This window comes from Lotus japonicus, chromosome 2, assembly GCF_012489685.1.
Source record: "Lotus japonicus ecotype B-129 chromosome 2, LjGifu_v1.2".
Lineage (NCBI taxonomy): Eukaryota > Viridiplantae > Streptophyta > Magnoliopsida > Fabales > Fabaceae > Lotus > Lotus japonicus.
In genome coordinates this window covers 78,950,708-78,973,351 of record NC_080042.1, presented here as the reverse complement: position 1 = coordinate 78,973,351, position 22,644 = coordinate 78,950,708, and the positions used below count along the sequence as shown (strand labels likewise).

The window sequence follows — 22,644 nt, the reverse complement described above, 5'->3', positions numbered from 1 at the left end:
AAAAAATCTTATTTAACTCCCTAAAAAATGATTTCTATAATATATTGGTTCAATAATTAATTAATATATTTGTAGATTTGGTAAAGGGATTACACACGCACACATAACAGAACCCTATTTTAAAATAATACTATAACCCAATTATTTTTAATGGAATAATTAACTCAACATTTTTAAAAAATCCTGACATTTTTTTTAACGTCCTAACATTTCTTAAAAAGCATCTCATGCAGTAGCACTTCAAGGGGATCAAAGAAGTAGGTGAAATGTGAATTTTTAGATGGTATGATGTCATATCCAATTAATACTTATGGAATATATTTTATGATTCACTAATGAAGTGTCGAATATTAATTAGTGAGTTTTAGAGCTTGGAGTCATCCAATACTATTAGAGGGAAGAGGTGGAAGAAGAAGAATAGTTAAAAGTTGAACCGTTCAGATTAGGTAAAGAAAAGTTAAGAGTAATTATATTTATATCTGTATATAACTATAATAATTTGATAGTAAGAATAGTATGAGGAATAAAAAATATTAATACATATATACTATAAATCTATTAGTGCTAACATATTTGAGTTACGAGATCTCACGGGAAGGAACATTTAACATGAAAAATGAAAATTTGTACGAGTGAAAAAAAAAACATTTTTACATAACTTAAGTGTACTTTTAATAATGTAAACAATAATTATATATTTATGTATTGTTACATATCTAAAACACAAAAGCAATATCTTTTATGTAACACGGGTATACATCTTCGCAAACAAGATTCAGTTATAACTCATATATGCAAAACTTTACAAAACACTAGAATTGAGTGTCTGAATTTATGCTATTTAAATATCTACATCTTTATTATGATTATTCTTACCTTCTTAGTATCTTAAATTTTTTATAATTTAAAATATCGATCGATTTATCAAATACAATAGACAAATTCCCCGTGCAACGCACGGGTAAAAAACACTAGTGGTTTATTTTGGAACAGCAGAACAAATACTGGGATGGATTTATTGGCGAAAAAATATTGAAACTGACAAATGGTGCCTCACAGTCACATAAATTTTGATAAATAAAAAACCACAAAAGATCCATGATTACAAGCTTTGTGACCAATCTACAAGCTTCTAGCCAATCTACAAGCTTCTAGCAACTACTTTTATTACATCAATAACCAACATCTAAAAAATCTTTTGTTTTGTGATGAGAACATCCATTCTAGAAGCCCTTCAAATCTCCATTCTTATCTGCACTAATCAAACAATTCACAAAGTCATCTATGATCTTGTCAGAGCTCCCTCCTTCACTAACTGCTTCCCTAGCCAAATTCTTCCATTTACCAGCATTCCCTCTAATCACTTGGCTTCTTTCACCCTCCATAACAACCTCCAAACACTTAACAAACTCTTCCCTCCTCGCAACTCCTTTCTCATCTTCCTGAGGCCTCACACCAACCTCCCACACTTCCTCCAAAAACTTTGCATCAGGCAACTGATCAGCCCACTGTGGCAAACACACCACTGGAACCCCAAGGCTAAGGCTCTCAAGTGTTGAGTTCCAACCACAGTGTGTCACAAAGCAGCCAATGGCTTGGTTAGCCAGCAATTCTAGCTGGTTACACCATGTCACAATTAGGCCCTTTTCCTTCACAGAATCTCTGTACCCAATTGGCAATTTGCTCTGCTCTGCTTCCCTGAGAACCCACAAGAAACTCATGCCACTTTGTTTCAATCCCCAAGCCACCTCTTCCATCTGTTCATCTGTCAAGGAAACCATGCTTCCAAAGGAGACATAAACAACAGATTGAGCTGGCTTTGATTCCAGCCATTTGGTGCACTCTTCTCCCAGTGGCTTCCATAGATTTGCTCCATAGCCTTTGTCCCCTTTAATCCTTCCATCCAAGTAAGCAGAAGGAACCATTGGACCAATCATCTTAGCAGGAAAATGATCGGTCAACCCTTTCACCACCTATGCAGACACAAGGAATTATAAGAAATCAAAAACAATAAGCACCCTCCTTTTTCTTTTTTTTGGTAAAATCATTGAGAAAAAGATACACACACCAATAATACTATAATACTGTAAAGATTTTTACACTCTCAATCAATGATATCAATTAGATATGTTGAAGATATTGGATAACAATTTTTAATTTAATTTATTGATGTGACACACTCGAAATCTGATAAGGTGACGCTACTGTGTCACAACATCAAAATTAAACTCAATCAATTTCATAATTGTTTTTTAAACCATAGATATCATCCACTCATACAATCCTGTTATGGTTTTAGATTGCGGGTGCAGTTGTTGCTACTTCACCGCAATTGCAACCAAGATGGCGGTTTGAAAGTGGGGTATGACAAGAATGAGGAGTAAATATTTACCATGTATTTAACACAACTTCAATGCAATCGGTGACCCGAACCTAAAACATGTGCTAAAGCTAGAAGACATGCGTGGTTGTTGGTGGTAAAATCAAGTTCATGACTAATTGACTAGATGCAGAACATGGATAACCAAATAAAAAGACAATTGCTTATGATTATTATATGGAATGGAACATGTACCTCGCTTTCCAATGCTTCAAAGGTGTTGACAAACATCCAATCAGCACTCTTCAAATTAGAGAATTGGCTCAGCTTCATCGCCATGTATGCAGGGTAACTCTCCGGGAACCTTATGAAACTCGGAAGATCTCTGCAATTCATTGGAGGAATACCAGGAACAACCAATGGAAGATCCTCCATTTTCACAGGAAGCTCAAGCAAACCATGGTGTATGCGGCAAAAGATGTTGCAAACCGCAGCTGAGTTTGTATAAAAGGCAGCTCCATAAACACCATGTTGTTTAGCCACATCAAGAGCCCACGGCAGAAAGGAATCATAGACAATGCAGGTAACAGGGGAGGTGGTGTTTTCAAACTTCTCAATGAGCTGAGACAGTGTTCTTGAGCCATTAGTTTTGAATGATGTGAGGAAGAGTCCCACATCTTTGGCTTGAGCGAACCCCGCCTCGTCGAACCCATCGGAGATGGGTTCCACGGCGATGTTTGCGGCGGTGATGGAGCTGAGGGTGTAGTGAGTGGTGGCGAATGTGGCCTTGACACCTTTGGAGGCTAATCGCTTAGCGAATTGGATGAGGGGGCTTATGTGACCTTGTGCTGGGTAGGGGAGAACTACTACATGGGCATTGTTCTGGTTCTGCACTCCCATTTTCTTCTCTTCTCTTTTGTTTCTCTGTTTTTCTTCTTCTTGTTTGATTTTGATGTGAAGATGAATTGTTCTAAAGAGTCTTATTTATAGGTGTAAGTGTGTGACAAATCTGAGTTGAATTTGACCAATTGAAATATTTAGTTTATTTACTATATTAATTTGCATTTAGTTTATTTACTATATTAATTTGCATTTAGTTTATTTACTATATTAATTTGCTATCCACCATAGATGTTAAAAAAAAGGCCACGTTATTGAACCAATCGTGTATTATATGACAAAACTTGATAGGTACAACATGTAAAAATATTGGTTCCAATTGGACAACTCACAACGTAACATGTGAAGATTCATCAGTTTTTTTTTTATTCAAACATATTTGTATCGGATAAGACAACGTAACTCCATTAAAAAATAAATTATATATCTTACATTACCATGTTAATTTTTCTTATTTATAAAGAGAAAAACAAGTATAAAATGAGTTTAATTGATATGTACTTACACTGACAACCAATCAAAACATGTTACTTAGGTGGAGTAATAACTTTCAGCTTTAATTTTAATTAAAACAAGAATATATTTGCTGATATGACGAAATTCGATTAGGTGATTGTGTAAACAAAGTTTACACGTTTACACTAACAGTACACACATTAAATTCGTATAAAATTTGAAGATGAGAACATCATAAATTCTTAAATAAGTCTTATATGTGATGTCATATTTGTGTTTTTATATTTTTCAATAATTTAAATAATTAATAATAATTAATTATCTTAAACAACTCAATTGTGACTTTTCTACCGTTATTAGACATTTATAGTAAAGATCTTTAATTAATTTATTAATATTTTATTTAATAGTTATTAATGACATTATAATAATTAATAAAAGTCAATTGAGATTTTTTCCAAAAATAACTACTGTATCAATTTAATAGTTAATGGTTTTTAATGACATTAGAATAATTAATAAAAGTCAATTGTGATTTTTATACCATTAAAATATATGTTAATTTTTTTTAATTATTCGGTTATTTTTTATATCAAACTAGTATACTAACCCGTGCCATGCACAGGTAGTATTTTCTGAAATTTTTGTAAAATTATTATATTTGAAATAAAATTATATTTGAACTATTTATCATATATTCATAATACTTAATTCTCTTCCGGTTGTATCTTTTTTATGTAAAAAAAAAAAATTTTCTTCTACTTGTTATACGGCTAATTAATATATAATATATTTTTCAATATCGTATTAAGCTGACAGCATTGATATAAATATATTTTAAATGAAAATTTAGATTATAAGAAAATAAAGTGACTCGTGCGATGCACGGGGAGTTTTTCTGAAAATTAATTTTAATCATATTTTTTCATTTATCTTTTATAAGATGAGTTTAATAAATATGCACTGACAGTGCAAAATAGTTTTACACAGACATCCAATTGAATTCCGCCAAATCAGAAAATATCTTATTCTTTTAATTAAAATTAAAGTCAAATGTAATTATCTCTCCTATGTGGCATGCTTTGATTGGATGACTGTGTAAAACTATTTTACACTGTCAGTGCATATCCATTAAACTCTTATAAGATACATACCAAAAGATTTTAAATTACATAATTTGTTTGGCAATAAATTTTATGAAAATTTACCTTAAAATAGGGGGTTGCAGGGGCTTTTTACCGTGTAACTTTTATATATATATATATATATATATATATAATTATGTTTAGAAGTACTCCTTATATTCTCTAATATATTTTTTAGTTTAAATATGAAAGTTTTTTCATTTAAAATATCTGATTTCAAAAAATCATGTAAAATATTCCTCCACATGAGAATTTTTTTAATGACATATTTCCACTATCATACTTTCATACCATTTTAAATATTTACACCTAAAATAAATTAAAAAATTATGAAAAAATACTTTTTTTTTGAAAACTGAATAACATATTATTAGAAAGCCTCCAAAAACAGGCTAGCAACGAATCACATGTCTGTGTCGCATACAAACCCCCACCCAATGACCACATATTGACTTTGAGAGAGGGCCTCATTAAAACCTTAGAAGGAAAAAACCCATTGGGAAAAAATCCTAGTAAGGAAAAAGAGTACCCAAATCTCAAAGGGGTCAACACATCATACTACATAGCCAAAACCCCCCTTACAAACACCCAAAAGCAAATGAAATTATGAAAAAATACTTAAATTATATTAGTTTTATCCTGAAAATAATTTATCCCATGGGAGGTTTTAATATATATATTACTCCCCGTGAAAGTATTTTTCCCTTCTTTTTTTACTTCATCGAAAAATTACATGAAAATAAAAGAATAATTACACAGCAAGCAGAGCGTTCGTCAACACCAGAGTTTCAAGCTCTATCGGTGGAATCTCAAAAACCTAAACAACAGACGCAAAAGTGAAATTACCCCACCTCGCCAACCAGCCAGCAACCCCATTAAATGGAAAGTATTTTCCCTATTTAGTCCTCAAAATAATTTTCCGTTGTAACCAAAAAAATATAATCCTCAAAATATTCAAAAACAATTTAAAAATATACTAAATGTTCTTATAAATTACCCGTAGCAACTTTTCACCTGTAATTTAAGTATTAGTTTTAACATGATAATATTTTCATGTAAGATATTCCACCTTATGGGAGCTCCTTACCTTATAATTTAAACATAAATATATGCATAATATATTATATATATGTGTGTGTTCATATATCAAACTATGGAAATTTTATATATATTCATTCCAAAAAGTTTTGAAAAAATTACAAAAAATTATTCATATAATATTATATTTTGTAAAATACTTTTTCATAGTTTAAATATTTCAGTATTTTCATTTACAATATTACTCAGCGTGGTAGGTTTTTTTTTCCGTAGAACATATTTCAATAATTATGAAAAAAATTCTTAAAATATAAAAAAGATTACATTAGTTATGGGATGAATTTTGTTTCATAAAAAATGTTCCTCATGGGAGATTTTAATATATATTACTTCCCGTGAAAATACGTCTCATTTTCCGGAAAGCTAGTCATACTATTCCTTTTTATCACAGTTAATGATGAAACAGGATCTGGATTTGTCTGCAAATGATGATGTCCACGCCTGACTCTTCCCTATCAAATTATCATGCATATATATAAACTCAGGTACCATGTTTTCCGATTTAGGCACTATATTGAATCTCCATAGCCTTCACCCTTGAAATCGTGGCTAATTAAACCTTGAGCAGTTCCTTCCACCACCGTCGTAGCCCCCTCCAATTGACCCGTGCGATGCACGGATAGATGTTTTAGATTATTATAAAACTGTAAATTAAAATCAAAGTTTAGGAAAATGTAATGATAATGTATAGACCAAACATATTAGGCAATACAAATGAGCAAATTAGAAACTGTCTGAATCAGTGAGGTCTAAATAACAACACATAGTTTGTCCACCACCAATACAAACATAGGCCAAAGGAAATTAATAGATCTTCTTCTTAAAAATTATTTGTGTGAACAAACTGTAGCCAATCACCAATTATATGGCGCTCAAATTCCCTTATATTGTGTTAGTACATATCACAAAAATACCTTCAGCTAAGCTCGTCTCTTAGAACGTTCACTATGAGATGGCCTAGATGGAATCATAGCTTCTCTTACCTTCGCACCAGACAGGCACCGCAAGTATATAATAAGTATAATTAAATGATTCACATTATTGCTCTGATATACATTAGAAAATTTTGAAATTAACATATAACATAGTAGCATATAGTAACCTTTTTATAATTTGTCAAAGAGAAAAAGTCTGCTGTCCCGACGGTGTAAAGTTTTTTTACACCGTCAACCAATCAGATTTCAAGGATGTGCCACGTCAATTAATGAAATTAAATAAAATGAGATATTTTCTCACATCCTTGAAATCTGATTGGTTGATGGTGTAAAAAAACTTTACACCGTCGGTGCATAGAAATTAAACTCTTTGTCAAATGTAATCTTTTGAGCTTAAATTCATAATGGCCAAGGAGATCATCATTAAGTTCATATTTATTTTGTAATTTTATATGTTTTTCATTTATTTTATAGGAGTATATGTCAAATTACATGTTATATAATTGTGCCTTCTATTTCGCACAACATATTTTCATAGATTTTAATAATTTGAATTCAATACAATTTTAATTATATACATTTCAATATTTTTTATTAAAATATACATGACAAATTATAATTATAAAAATTTTAAAAAATGATAAAAATGATAATATCGAAATTATTTAAAAATGATTTAAGAATTATAAAAAATAGTTACACTGTAAAGTTTATTCATAATAAAACATTTCAATAAGTTTATTTTTCTTGTAATAATTAAAAAAAATTATTATACCTAAATGAAATATGTTAATTTCCCTCTTCTTACAAATCATCCCAATAAGTATATATCAACAAACAATTAACAAAACACATGCAATCCAAATCTAAAATAGATATAGGATTCCCTCCTTTACCCTCTTCACAAAACAGGAGATAGAGAATCTTTCCCTTTTGATTGAAAGATGTTTCTTTCAATTGAAGTCATCAGCTTCTACATGTTCTAATTTTCCTCAAAGCAAGAGTAACATTATGTTAAAATTTGATCTTATTCAATAATAATTCAAATGTAATTAAAAATTATACTTGTCCCTAAAATTATAATTTATATACATGCCTATAATCAAGAATCCCACAGATTTTGCAGTACTTTGCACCAAAATAGTATCTAGCCTAACTCTTGTAGCCTGTACAATTTGAGACCCAAAGCGTTAACCAAGATGACAGTGCTTTTTTTAACATTTTTTTTCTAGTTCCTTTTCTCTATATCTAAATTTTTTTCTACCTATGATAGCACATGACCAGAAACTTCTACATTCCTTCTACTATTTCATTAAAGAAATCATCAAGCTGCACTGATATAGTCTCTAAGTAACTCTTCATGTTATCAAATTTTTCTTGGATATCACCATATTGTGTTTCATAACCTGCTATTCTCTCCAACTCCACTTTCAATTCTTCCATCACAAATCACAATATTCGCTTGTTGGAAATCAAATAGCAGAATCCCTAGTTGCCCATCAATCTGTTTCTGCTCTATCTCCTTTGCACCTTATACTGCGACGTTGTCATCATTGCCATTTGTTCTATCCATAAAACATTTTCAAATCATCAGTAAGAGAACACAAAAAAACCTACACAACCAAGAGACCATAAAGAGAAATGAACCTGAAGATCGTTTGTTAAGTCCCACACCATTATAAAGCTTCTACAAACACATCGAATTGACATATCACACATGACTCCTGCACCAATTCTAATATACTTCTGATTTCACATTGTGTTATCATACCACTTCCATAAGTTCCACTTCAATGCTTAGAAAAGACTTGTACATGTTAAAAGGCAACTCGGCCATTAATTTTATGTCAAGTTGTCCCAAATATCTAGGATGAAGATCACACTTGATTATGAGCAAGTGGTCTCATTTAGTCCTGAAAATAAAGAAACTCATCAAAGTATACTATTAAGCAAAATTGAGTCTTAAGATAAGAATAGAATCTTGCGAGAATGACAACTCACACATTCAGCCCCATTTACTATTTTTGTGAATATAATTCCAAAATTCATATCTATCAAAATCATCATTGAATGAAACCAAGTAACAATTTTACAACCCATTCATAGAATAGATAAAAAGCAAGAGCCCATAAGTGATTTGAAATACACGCACTCGATGAATAAAATGGATGGCTATCATCCACCATTTAACAGAGCAACTCTAGATAACTTTCACAAAAATGGATTAGCAACAAAACTAATACAAACCACCCATAGCACCTTTTCATTTAGCCACATCATTTTTTGTAACATAGCAGAGATCCATGATTCCTAAAGTGAACCATATAGAAACTTATAAAAACTCAACTACCATGAAGTCATAGATAGAAGAGTGTTTGTAGTCAAAACTTGCATATGCCTTTGTTCATAAGTAATAGATTTGTCTAAGAACTTGTTTCTAGACCTCTTTATCTAAACAAATCAAGAAATGACAATGAAGATCACAACAAACCGAAAAAGAGAAGAGAAGTGAATAGAACTTAAATCCTTTTAAGTGCCTCAAAAGACTGATGTAACACATGAGCAAATGATTCACATGTTGTCCATAAATATTTAGTAACAATTAAAAGATTAATAACATCACTTGGTCCTCAAAATGTATCGAAAATTCTAAATAGTATATTATCACTATTCATCTCTTGAAGAGAACACAACAAATTTTTCTCTATCTAAAACAAATAGCTTCACCTACACCTTATTATTGGAGTTCTACATACTTTTATATATTCCTATGATTAAAACAACTCAAAAAGGTTAGAGCTTTTAACAAAATAAAAAAGTTAATATCTTAATGGACATTTCTAAAAGATAACCAAGTACATCAATAAAAAGAACTTTAATATTGTAATATTAGCTAAAATTATATCAAAATGTGTCAATGACAAATTAGAGTCTACCACAACAAAAAGCATTTAAAATATTTAAATACCCAAAACCTTAAAAGCATTTCTACAAATTAAAATAGAGTAAACAGAATATTAAACTATCAATCCTAACAAATCAAATATTCTCCTAGATATCCAGGCCCCTCATATTCATATTCTCCTTCCCATGACATGTAAAATTCAAGATCGTATTCTCCTGCTCTTAACAATGAGTTTCAACAAAAAAAGGTATTGATGACATTATAAGAGTGCAGCTAAAAGAAAGAAAGAAAAGGTCATTTATATAGTCCTAAAAGAAATATGAGATCCTGAAACTCCGTATTGTAAATTGAGGAGACGAAGAAAAAAGGCGTCTATTTTAAAACAAAAAATCTTGGTGAATTTGGTTAAAAGCAAAGATTTCTTTGATTACCGAGAGGAGAAAAATCCAAGCCCGAAAGGAAAAGAATGCATCATGATGAAACTTACTACACGGAAAGCCCTGTAAAAATGAGAGCTAAACAAATTAGAAGAGTTGAGGACAAAACAGAGCTGCAAATAGCAGAAAACAACTGGTAGATAAATCAGATGTATTGTTTAAATGCTAATGTTTCAGAACCTTCATTCAACGAAATAAAATTTGCAGCTCCTATATTTAGTTCTCAACCATATTAAATTCCATAAACAAACTCCACCATCTAAGCACGTTATTTGGTTAACTAAATCATCTTTATTCATGGTACAAACTCCACCTTTCCTCACATAACCCTTCCAAGTCCAACAACTCTTCTTACACCTTTGTCTTTTTTAATTGTTACCAACATCCAATGGACTTGGACCTCAAACAACAACAAAAAAAAAACCGAGAACATAATCAAGTAAAGCAAAAATGTATTATGTAATTTCATATAAGTCAGGAATTGTTTGAGAAAAGAAACCATTTGAGATATCCTTTTGGAGCATATAGATCAATTGAAGCAAATGCCCAGCAGGCAAAATTCCTTCATACCTCCATGAGTGAGAGATTCCTCCAACTCTGCCTTCAAGAAATCCGGCCAGCCATCCTCCGAAGTCTGAATCCAGATGCGCACAACAACTGCTTCCATTCATCCCAATTTATAGATCGTTCAAGAAGGTTTGCATGCACTAATTTCAAATTTCAAATTAAAATCATCTTGAGTAGCTGACTATAGGGAGGCATCATGGTTTACAATTGATAGGGCTACAAATGGAAGAGAAAAGCAAGGGTTGTTAGTTTTGATAAACACGTAAAGTTAATGGTTGCAGACTGCAGTTAAAGAAAACACGCAAAGCTGCCCTGATAATTTGCCGTGTTGTTTTCTCTATTTTCTCTCTCCGTTAATTGGGTGTTGTGGGAGGTTTGGGTAAATTCATAAAGAGGAATTTAAAAAATAATCAACAATATTTAATGCAGCAGTTACGGATTCTTGTAAAAATAAATAAATTCTTGAAGATAGAGATTGAAAGCAGAAAAATTCAAATAAAGCTTGCTCATTGGTCATTGGTGTGGCAAGGAAGGTTTTAGGCTATCATTAATTACCTACACTTAGGTTTAAATTAGCCAATCTTTAACTCTCTCTTTTTTCAATTTTCCTCCATTTACAGGCTGTGGACCACGCTAGGGAAGATACAGTATCACATATTCACATCATCACATGTGTTCAGGTCCACGTGCCAACGTGAAGATGGAAGTTGCTAAATATAGTATTACAAATTTCTTTTAGATTTTTTTTAAATTATTCTGCTAACATGGCGTAAAATAGGGGTTGGTTCCTCTAGTGACATATGTCAAACTTTCCTTCTAATGGGTTCTCCTTTTATTTATATTGAGATATGTCATAAAAATTGATATCAAATAGTTTTAAATGATTGATTTGGAAATTAACAGAAATTTTTTATATTCTATGTTGTCGTATATACATCTAGAAGATTAAAATGATTTTGGTATATTAATTCAAAACATAACAAATTAGAAAAAAATGGAATTAGAATAAAAAAAAAACTTAAATATGTGATATACGTATTTAAAAAAAATGAGAGAGAAAATATGAAAATGTATGAAGTATATCGACAAAATACTCATAATTATTTAAGAGTATTTTGTCGATATACTTCATACACCATTTAAAAAAAGAAAACACCATTTAGAAAAAAAATATTATCATTTTAATTTTTCTTATTTCTAAAGAGAAAAACAAGTACTATAAATTTAAAGATGAGAACATCGTGGGGTCTAGTTCTCTAGTGTAGCAGAGTAGTCGACACATGAGAATTGAAATTTCATGGAGAAGGAGTAACCGACCCATGTCATGTCATCACTTGTGGTTGTAGGCAGTTAAAATGATAAAATTGCCCACCGAATCCCTTTCCGTAATAAGTAATTCAGCTGTAGTATTGCGGATTTTAAATAACACGTGAAATAGAAAGGTATCTTAAAATAACACGTGCAATAGAAAATTAATTTAGTTGACTAAAATTATATTTTTTATGAAAGAGACTAAAATTATATTAATTATATATCAATTTTTATTTTACAAAAATATTTTAAATATATTTAATGATACTTTTTTTTATTTCCTTCTATCTATATATTATATATTTTCTTGGCTAAAAAACATTTTTGGCCCCTGATGTTTCAAGTTTGTGCAAATTCTGCCTCTATCTATTTTTGTCGATGTTTCTACCCCTCATGTTTTCAAATAGTGCACCGTCTACCCCTCCGTCAGGGGTAGACGATGCACTGTTTGAAAACATGAGGGGTAGACGATGCACTGTTTGAAAACATGAGGGGTAGAAACATCGACAAAAATAGAGTAGGGGCAGAATTTTGACAAACTTGAAACATCAGGGGCCAAAAGTGCTTTTTAGCCTATTTTCTTTTACTTTTCATATGTAATATGTAAATTGCCCTACCTGAAGTTACATTATGAAAATGTTGTATTTTATATAAAAAAAACGAATTAACTTTATTAATATCTAAACACTTCAATAATATTGACATCTTATGAAAAACTAAATTCAATAAAATATAATTTTCAAATATTATTAAAATTTGACTGGTTGACTGTAAATTTATATAGAGTTTAATTTTGATGCACCGACGGTGTAAAGTTTTTTTACACCGTCAACCAATCAGATTTCAAGGATGTGACATGTCAATTAAAAAAATTAAATGAAAAGAGAGATTTTCTCACATTCTTGAAATCTGATTGGTTGACGGTGTAAAAAAACTTTACACCGTCGGTGCATCAAACTTTTTCTCAATTTAAAATTTACACTACTAATGCATGCATATTTTTCTCTCGACTTATACTCATGTGATATAACAAAAGTGAAATAGATGCATATAAAGTGTCAATATTATTACTTTCAAAAAAAAAGTGTCAATATTATTGCAGTGTTTAAATATCAGAATTGAATTTGAAAACAAAAAGCAGGATGTCCATTTAAGTTGGTTGTGAACTTTTGATATATACACCGTCAATTCGCGTTTAGGTGAGGAAAACAACACAAATTGAAACTCATCCATCTATGCGTACAAGTACTATGGGACTTACATAAGGAGAGTTGGTGACGGACGTAAGAGGTGATGTTATGAGTGATGAAGTCATAATATGAGGTGTTCATTACGTAGTTTTTTTTTTAGGGGAAAGATGCAGATGCCGTATTGTTTGTTTCATGTGGTTTGCCCAACATGTTAATGTTGTATAATTGCACGTCTGTATTTTTTATACTATTTATCTTTCTGATGTATTAAAAAAAATTAAAGAGTAAAATACACTCACTCCCCTCAAGATTTGCAAGAATGACACTCCACCTCATTGTTTTTTAAAATCTACACTCCACCCCAATTTTTATAAAGACAAAATTTATTGGCGAAAACAAATTCGTCACTAATAAAAAATAATTACTAATTAGTTAAAATTTAAATAAATTAAATGCATATACACTATCATACATCAATTTATGAAAATAATTTTACTGAATTAAATTTAAAAAAAACCATCCACTCTGTCTGTTAAGTCCACGTCTCATCTATCTCCAAATCATATTTCTCATCACAAACGGTCACCACCAAACCTTTACTCCCTTTAACACGACGACAACCATCCCAGAATGTGAAACCCCATGGCACCACCATGCCTCAAAGTTTTGTTGCGACCTGAACCCCAGAACGTGAATCGCACATCTCCAAAGCCACTTGTTCAACTACTTGTTGTGAACTTCACCCCTTTAAGTTGTGAGCGAACGCTTTGTTGGTTTAAGATGTTGTTGGATTTTGTTAAAAACGGTGCTCCACCGCATCGTTGGGTTCTAATAACCTCCGATCCACTTCATATTTCTTAATTTTGTTTCTCTATTTTCTTCACCCATTTGAGTTGCTTTTTAGGTCTACAATCCAATTTTAAAAATTGGAGGTATAAATATATTATTTTGATTAAAATTGAATTATTACCAAATATGAAAACATAAGCATGTTTCACTATGTTCGAGATATGGTTTGTCAACCGGTCATGTGTGCTATTGCAGAATTTGCATTATGAATTTACGGAGGAAGAACGCGATTGAGAGAATGAGGAGGACTGTGATGTTTTCATTTTTATATTTATTGGATTATATTGAAAATATTTTTTGAAATTATTGATTAACAATTTAAATAATAACTAATTAGTAATGAAGAATATTTTTCGTCACTAAATTTGCCTCTATATAAAATGGGGTGGGGTGTAGATTTTAGATAAGAATGGGGTGGAGTGTTATTCTAACAAAACTTGAGGGGGGTGAGTGTACTTTACTCAAAATTAAAACATGTTAGGTATCAAGTGTAAATAAGTCAAGATAAGGATAACTTTGAGCAGTTTAAAAGTGAAAAAACTCATACACCTAATGTCTTAAGGTTTTTTGTAAAAGATGTATCAACTCACTTGTGGTTTGCTCATTAGCTTAATGTGATGATCAGACGTAGTTTAAGTCATCTCCTTTAGCCCCAACAAAACATAGAAAGCATATTTATGAATAAAGAAAATAATTCTCTCCTCTCTTCTGAAGAATATTACCTCAAATATTTTTTGTTATTTATTTGTTTTCCTATTGTATTATTTTATAGTATATTGATTTAGTTTATTTCTTGACAACTGTCCTCTCATTTATTCGGTGAAAATACTACTTTGGAAAAATGTTGGATGCACACTTTCCCTGCACTAATTTTAACCAATCAAAATTAGACTTATGAGCTTATGTGACTTATTTATTTTCACTGTCTAAACCGTACATACTAACAAGTAAAATGGAGGGAGCTCGAGTTCAAAAAAAAAAATGGAGGGAGCTCATCGTTCTTAGTACTATTACGCTTCATACCTATGTGCTGAAGACAACCAAACACCGCCAGGACTCTGCTTGACAATGCTAAAGCATGTTTGTTTTACAATTGACCCCAAGTGAATGTCAACAGAGGCGCTGAGCTTCTTCCATGTTGGGGCCATGGGAATTTAGAATTTTCAACTTAAAAACAAACAGACACTTAAATCACTTAGTAACTAAAACCCAAAGAAAAAACATCCACCGCTACCAGCACTATCCAGTAATCAATGTAACTTGTACTTGTTTAAACAGCATCCTAGCAGGAGAAAAAGAGCGAGGAAAGACAAACTGCATGTAACATCTCCTTCCAGTATCTTTGAAAATTATACGAGGAATGAAGCTAATAATCATACACTGACACTCGTGGGTCAACTATATCATCAAAGAGATCAATAGAATATGCAACGGTTGTAAACCATTCAAAAAGACCTATAAATTTAAGGCTACAATATATCAATTCAAATATCTATACTTTCCTCAATGAATGGTTAGAACACAGAAAATTGATGTGAACGAGCCCTTACCAGAACTTGCCGGCAGCTAATATGCAAAATAACCAAAAAGATCTCCTGGTATGTAACAACACATTATCGCGAGGAATAGTGTCTTCTAGAGAAAAATGTTGATTTCCTTTTCAGTCATCTCGAGGACATGGTCTCTTGCATCGGATAAAGCACTCTGCATGTGAAAAGTATATTCAGATCCGTGAAAATAAAATTAAATAAAATGGGAGGTAAAACTGGGCAAAAGCATAAGAAAAAGCAAAGCAAATCCAGAAAATACACACTACCTGCCCAAATTTTGTAAGGAAGTTACTGGATATGTTTAGGGATGTGACAGCTATATCATCATTAGACTTGAGTGCTTGAGCAATAGCAAAAGCTCCATCATCCTGGGAATCAGATAAAGATGAGATTAGAGATAATATAATATAATTTCTTTGCAAGCCGAAACTGAAAATCATGTTCATACCCTTATTTCATTAAATCCTAAATCTAAAGAGGTTAAAGCTTCATTAACCACTTTCAAGCTGCGAGCCAGGCACAGTGCACCCTGCAATAGTTGATTCATAAAATAATATAAGTTAGTCCATTTGCTCGTAAGTCCAATAGTTGATAAAACAAAGATGAAAGGGGAAAATGTCTCAAGATGCTGAAAACAAACTTCATCTCTTAGTCCATTTGCTCGTAAGTCCAGAATTGAAATTGTAGTATTGTATTTTAAAGCATCCGCAATGAACTCTGCTCCCTTTGCTCCTATCTGTACAGGAATTCTGTGTCACAAATATAAGTTATAACAAAAAATTTACAGGTTTAACACATGGTGAAAAGGTTACCTGGCACCAACCAAGCTTGAGGGTCTTTACGCTCCCATGAAACTTGATAACTTCAGCCAAGGCTTTGGCTCCATCTGGTCCAATGGGATTATAACTAAGTTCCAACTGAGAATGAGAAATAAAACCAGTGTCAGAGAATGCAAAAAATGAACAGAAGCAAAGACAAGAAACAAAGTAATTGTTGAGACTTACAGTGCTAATAACTGAATTATCTTTCAAAACTCTAGCAATAACACTAACTCCAGCAGCGTGAATGTTATTTCCTCCCTGTAACATTAACTTAACCAAGTCATGTCCCAAGAAATAGTATTGCTCTTGCATTTTTTTTTTCTTTCGGTAAGATCAGAGCAGAGGACATAGAAGACACACTACACTGGTAATAAATTCAAAGGAGCTCGTTTTACCAGGTCTAATGTAGTTATTGACCGATTATCCTTCAAAGCATCCGCAATTTTTTCTGCTCCCTGAAAATTTACATAATCAGAAATCACATTGTCCCCTTGGAAATCTAGCTTTACAGGTCTATTAATTTTGTTATAGTAGTTATTACTGCGAAGACAAAGGGAAATCATAATTTTTCTCAAGAGTGGCCATATGGACCAACAACCACCAGCTATCCATCCTTTGCTGCCACTAGTTGAAGTTGCATGAGAGGATGTGAGATAGTGCACATGTTGATGTTTCAGTATAGACATTAATGTACTTTTCAATTTCCATGTTGCAGATGCACACATGACACAACTAGTTTACATGTCGTACGATTGCAGTTTTTTACAATATACAAGTCAAGTTATATTGGACAGATATAGAAAGAAAAAAAAACTAATATCATAAATCTATAATATCACATGTTAACAACTAAAATTCTTAGGGATCCTCACACTATGTAATGCAATTTTCACAAGATATAAGATAATCTAACTCTAAGTATGAGAAATAGCGAATGACTGTGAGATACAATACCTTATCACCGATGTCATTCATGTAAAGGTTCAACCATAACAGGCTTTTGCTCTTCCTAATATACCCCGCAACATGGAAAGCACCATCAGCGGTTATTGAGTTATTGCCAATGTCTAGAAGTGTAAGTTTCCCTTAAGAACAAATATTGCTTGTCAATTACATAGATATATTAAAGTGGAATTATTGAAGCATAAGCAGCACAGTCAATATCAGACACTAGTACAAATTTACCTTTATATGAAGATAATCCTGTCATCAAAGAACGGATTCCTTCATCTCCAATAGAATTTCCATGCAAATGCAGTTCCTGCCCATATATTGAGAGTAAATCATTCTTGTTTAAAGAAGCATATAGCTAGCATGACCCCTGAAAAAGGCAGCATATAGCCAGATGCTCTTCAAGTGCAGCAATCTTTTGTTATGACAAGAGATTATGCATTGAAGGATTAGCGCTCAACTTCTTACAAGCATGATCTGGAATTTCAGATGTTCTGTCAGGAAATTCATAATATCATTTTGTGCTACAAGGCGCATGTTATGGGCAAAATTTCTATTGTGAAAGTTAAACCCAGGACTAATGAAGAATGCGGGTGTAAGGGTATTTCATCAGAAAGAAAATAAGTAAGAGTAGTACCCTTAAAGACTTGTTGCCATCAAGTGCTTTGGCCAATGCATTAGCCCCCAATGCACCACCATAATTGCCACTTGAGTAGTAATGATGTACAATACGAAGAAGGAAAAGAGTAAGTAATGAGCTGTTAAAATTTTATTCAGGAAAAAGTTCCTTAGAATACCAAAAGCATCATTAGCACAAATAAAATTTCATTCCCTCAGAATTTCCAACAGGGAATATTCGAGGAGGAAAATTTCCGGGAGAAGAGATAAAATGAATATTCTTACTTACTTGAGATGTATATTTCTTATGCTGCTATTCTCAATAAGTGCGCCAGCCAGACTTGAAAATCCCTACCTCCATTTCAAAGAAACAAATTAAAATCAGATTTGGATACTCCTGGTTCTAAAGTCTTAGAATAAGCTCTAGTAAATCGCTTACAGAATATTCAATCATGTTGTTGTTAAGTTCAAGAACCCGCAAACTTGAATTTTTCTTCAACATTTCTGCAATAGCTTTCGCGCCCTGCATAACTTAGTAAGGATTTCTCAGTGCAATGTGGGAGGCATTTCACGAATAATACTTATCACCAAGCTTACCTCATCCCCCAAGTCAGCACTGTTTAGCCGGAGCTTCTCAATGCTGGAGTTATTTACCAATATGTCACATAAGCTCTGTGAACAAAGATATCAACACAATGTTAAAACCAGACTGTATGACAATGATCAGCAATACTTGCCAACATATTTTCTTTTATATCTTTGAGGGGCGGAAGTGGCAATAAACATATAACTCTAATAATTATCAATTTATCATGGTTAGTTAAGTAAGCAACAGTACAAGACACTTGATCTTTAGTCCAAGATGCTTAAAAACATAGAGAAATGAAGATATTTTAGCAAATAAAGTGTCAACTGAGGAACATGAAATGATTTCTATTCCTGTCATCCTATGTATGCTTGATCTAGGATTGAGGACAATCACACAGACTCAAACAGTAAGCAAATAAACCTATACATGTCGAGTTTAAAGAACCACAGTACCCTTCATCTTCACTTGAGAGAACGGTAAACGCAATTACTTATAACAAAGACACACAATGGGTTTAATTTAACCACTGGATCCATAGTAACTTAAATTCGTCTAACCTATTAAACAACCGAGCTCTAATAAAATAATTGACACTGACAATGTAAAGAAAAGGATTAATTACATTTTTTTATCTCTATAGTTCCCGGAATGCGTGATTTTAGTCCCCACTCCCCATGTTCTCCATACTCCCTTCATCACCAATTTGTTGCCACCTGTCCATTCAATTAAGCTCTTCAATAGTCCTTAACAGTGTCCTGCACCTTAACTCCCATCCTGCCTTTATTATTTCTGACCCTCTTCTTTCTTTATTACACCCGAACTAGAGGCACATTAAACCCAGCAACAGGGTATCCATCAAAGAGTATTTATTTGAGGAATGGGGGTAATCAAGCGTATGCTTGGTCAGGGGACTCAAGAGAGACACTAGAAGAGATTTGTATTGCTTGCCAAGTTAAGTGATGCTTTGGTTAACTTAGCCTAGCCATGGCTTGAGACTAGGTTGTGGAAACATGTGTCAATCTCAATTTACTGTGCAATGATGATATCGGCATCATAAAAAGGAAAATATGTGCGTCAAATATCCTTCACCTAAAACTTTATAATTTCAACATGGTACCAAAGCCTCTTCACTAAGTGATTAGGATTTGCTTGTCGTTGTTTTAGACAAAAGTTGAAATCCAACAGACCAACACGAGGTATTGCGGGCATATACATTGTCTCACTTTAAAGCCCAAATGGCTTTTGCATAAGCTAGAATGAGGCATTTTAGATACAAGCCCTTCTTGAGTTTTCACTTAATATCTTACACTTTTAGGATGGTTGGTTGTAGACAAAGTGTAGGCATACACATTACTTTTATCATCCATAAAAAGTATTATTAGGTCCTTTTCACACCATTATCCCAAATTAAGAGATGTAATAAATCTAAAAACTTAGAAATGACCTTGGCTCCTTCATCTCCAACAGGGTTTCCTGAAAGATCAAGTATCTTCAATGTCATGTTCGATTGAAGAACACCATCAAAAGCTTTCAATCCAGCTGCTGTTATTCCATTTGCAGCAAAACTCACTTCCTCTGCAGTCTACATATAACCAAATATATTTAGCAAATAAACACAGAGATAACACCAAAATGAATCTTTTGTTGCATTAATTTCATGAAATATAAAGAGAAAAAAGCTAGTTACATCAGCTAAAGTGACACTTATTTTTTGGCTTCAAAGATGTTAAAATTGATTCAGTAATTTAAAAGATTTCTTCCTCGTGTAACTGTAGCAATGAATACTTAACTAATTTAGGTGTATGCCTGCATAGGTAACAACATCACAACAAAAAATTTAATGACAACTTCAAAACTACCAGCACATTTAATCATCTATAACCAATAAATACACAAGAAAATATGAAAACAATGACAGATGAAGGATAGTCGTTACCTGGTTGAACGCCAAGCTCTCAGCAAGAAAGAACAATCCTTCATCTCCAAAGTTGCGCCCTGCCACATAAAATTATGACAAATTAATTTTTCTTTTTATTTATCTATTTGTTTCAATATTACCCCCCTATAAAACATGAATATGACATGGGACAAGGATATGAGACAAACAGGACACGGATGTGAGACAACACGGACATGGGACATGACAAATTGAAAAGCTTCAGGACCCAACATGACTTAAAATAAATATAAGGCATAAATCTTAAATCCAAAGAGCATTGATATTTTTGGAAGTTAGAATTGTCATTGTAGACATAATGAAATGCTATCATTAATCTTAATCTAATTGTTGTTGTATTTCCATCTTGATAAGTAAGTTGAAAAAATAAAAGTAAAAAATTGGAAAAGACAATTAGAACTTTCTATGAAGTGCTTAACAAAAATACATGTTTGGACCGACACAGCTACTTATTTCAGAATGTCCATGCTTTCTTCGCTCCCACAGTTTAAACTGATCAAGTCAATAGAGTTAACAGCAATAAAGAAAGCATTCTCTGACAAGTTTGCAATCGATTAATTAACTATGCTATGACTTGAATTAATTTGATTGCGAAATCAACATATATGTATGGATCAACATTATTTAGAGAAATTTCTACAAAGAAACTTCATTTCATGAGTTAGAAGCATGTCAGATAAACATAAATATCTTTTTTAAACATCAATCCAGCCACCATACCTGACATATCAATACTTGAAAATGACCTCAATTCTCGAGCAAACTCATTGAGTTTCTGTTTAGATTGTCTCTCAATCTTCGCCCCGAGCCTCGACAACAGATTTGTACCAGCAGACCATTTAAATCCTTGTGAAGCCGGTTGACTTTCCGCGGTTGAAGATTTAGATTGCTTTGGAGCTGGAACAAGAAGCTTCTCCACTACTTTCCAGATAACTGTAAGCTGAAAACAAATTAGTATCACCACCATTATGAAACTTAACAAAATGAGCATGATTGCAACAAGCACACACACATTACTAGCAGTGAAACGCTACTCACACTACATAATCATGAATTCTAAAAAAATACAGAATGAGAACAAGAAAGCAGAATTGTGCAGTGGATACCAAAAGTGAGTGCGAAGAATATGCCAAAGGGAGTAACAGTGTTTGCAATCTGTTTCACGGTGGCAATAGACGGAGACGCGGTGGCCTGAGACTGACGATACACTCTGTGAGTACCTCCTCCGATGCCGGCAGATGCCCTAACTACAAAGCATCTTGATGGCGCTCTCAATACACGCGGTCTCCGACTCTTCAAAGACGGAAGCCAGACGAATTCTGCGGAAGATAGCGGCGACGGTTGTAACCGCCGGTACCGGAGGCGAGCCTGCAGCCAAAGAGAAAAACCGTTAGGGTTTGAAGAGAGAGAGAGAGAGGAGAAGGTGGTTAGTTAGTTGGTTACTTACTTGGCGGTGAGGATAGAGAGAGAGTGTGGAAGTGAAGGTTAGGGACATGGCTTATGAGCAATGGATGAGCATAGAACGGCGGAGAGAAGACGGAGCAATCACGAATTGAACGGCGTCGCCGGCATGCCAGTTTCGCCGGAGATAGAGAGAGTTGTGGATGCTAGAGAAGGAAGCGAGCGCGACCAAGGTTTGGTTCTACTCTCTTCTGTTTCGTCATCGTCTATCAAGTGTGACTGCAAGCTCGCTGTGTGTGATGGAAATGGAATCATTGGGCCGGTTGGGCCTGATTCAAGGGTCCAATACAAAACGGCCCATTGATATCAAAGTGGGCTAAACAATTTTTGTCTCCATTTTATTTACTTGTATTTGAAATTTCTAATTAAGAGCCCAAAACAAGAAGAAAATCACTCCTAATTATGTGACCTGACACTCATGTTTGAGCTAGAAATAACCAAATCCTGGTGGCGGTGCGGTAGCTCTCCCAGCATGGGCTTTTATTCATAAGATTTGAATTCAAAACATTTCGTAAAAAGAATTAAACATGTATCACTTGAATCAATGACTCGTTGGTTGACGGTCTTTTAAATGTTCGGGATTT

At 33.0% G+C, this 22,644-nt stretch overlaps 2 protein-coding genes and 1 long non-coding RNA gene across 4 annotated transcripts; all 3 read right to left on the bottom strand.

The window, feature by feature from the left end:
* Positions 1 to 1,053: 1,053 nt before the first annotated feature.
* Positions 1,054 to 3,277, bottom strand: LOC130735732 (UDP-glycosyltransferase 74B1). Its single transcript, XM_057587634.1, has 2 exons — positions 2,576 to 3,277; positions 1,054 to 1,973 (listed from the first exon to the last, which is right to left on the bottom strand). The coding sequence occupies exons 1-2, from the start codon at positions 3,218 to 3,220 to the stop codon at positions 1,224 to 1,226; spliced, it is 1,395 nt and encodes a 464-aa protein (XP_057443617.1). The 5' UTR covers positions 3,221 to 3,277; the 3' UTR covers positions 1,054 to 1,223.
* Positions 3,278 to 7,863: 4,586 nt separating this feature from the next.
* On the bottom strand, positions 7,864 to 10,727 carry LOC130739949 (uncharacterized). The gene is made up of 3 exons (XR_009019997.1): positions 10,191 to 10,727; positions 8,502 to 8,767; positions 7,864 to 8,419 (listed from the first exon to the last, which is right to left on the bottom strand). It is a non-coding gene; the product is annotated as an uncharacterized LOC130739949 (long non-coding RNA).
* Positions 10,728 to 15,316: 4,589 nt separating this feature from the next.
* Positions 15,317 to 22,271, bottom strand: LOC130739948 (uncharacterized). Of its 2 annotated transcripts, XR_009019996.1 has the most exons (19): positions 22,047 to 22,271; positions 21,706 to 21,967; positions 21,320 to 21,532; positions 20,579 to 20,637; positions 20,087 to 20,224; positions 18,651 to 18,725; positions 18,493 to 18,576; positions 18,343 to 18,404; positions 18,073 to 18,142; positions 17,670 to 17,745; positions 17,439 to 17,569; positions 16,880 to 16,939; positions 16,668 to 16,742; positions 16,476 to 16,580; positions 16,304 to 16,399; positions 16,112 to 16,192; positions 15,930 to 16,031; positions 15,664 to 15,817; positions 15,317 to 15,568 (listed from the first exon to the last, which is right to left on the bottom strand). XR_009019996.1 is itself a non-coding variant. In XM_057592424.1 (18 exons), exons 1-18 carry the CDS (start codon positions 22,092 to 22,094, stop codon positions 15,749 to 15,751), a joined length of 1,806 nt encoding a protein of 601 aa, XP_057448407.1. In that variant the 5' UTR covers positions 22,095 to 22,271; the 3' UTR covers positions 15,317 to 15,748. The 2 variants fall into 2 exon arrangements, 1 of the variants encoding a protein (XP_057448407.1); XM_057592424.1 differs by having other exon boundaries at positions 15,317 to 15,817.
* Positions 22,272 to 22,644: the final 373 nt, after the last annotated feature.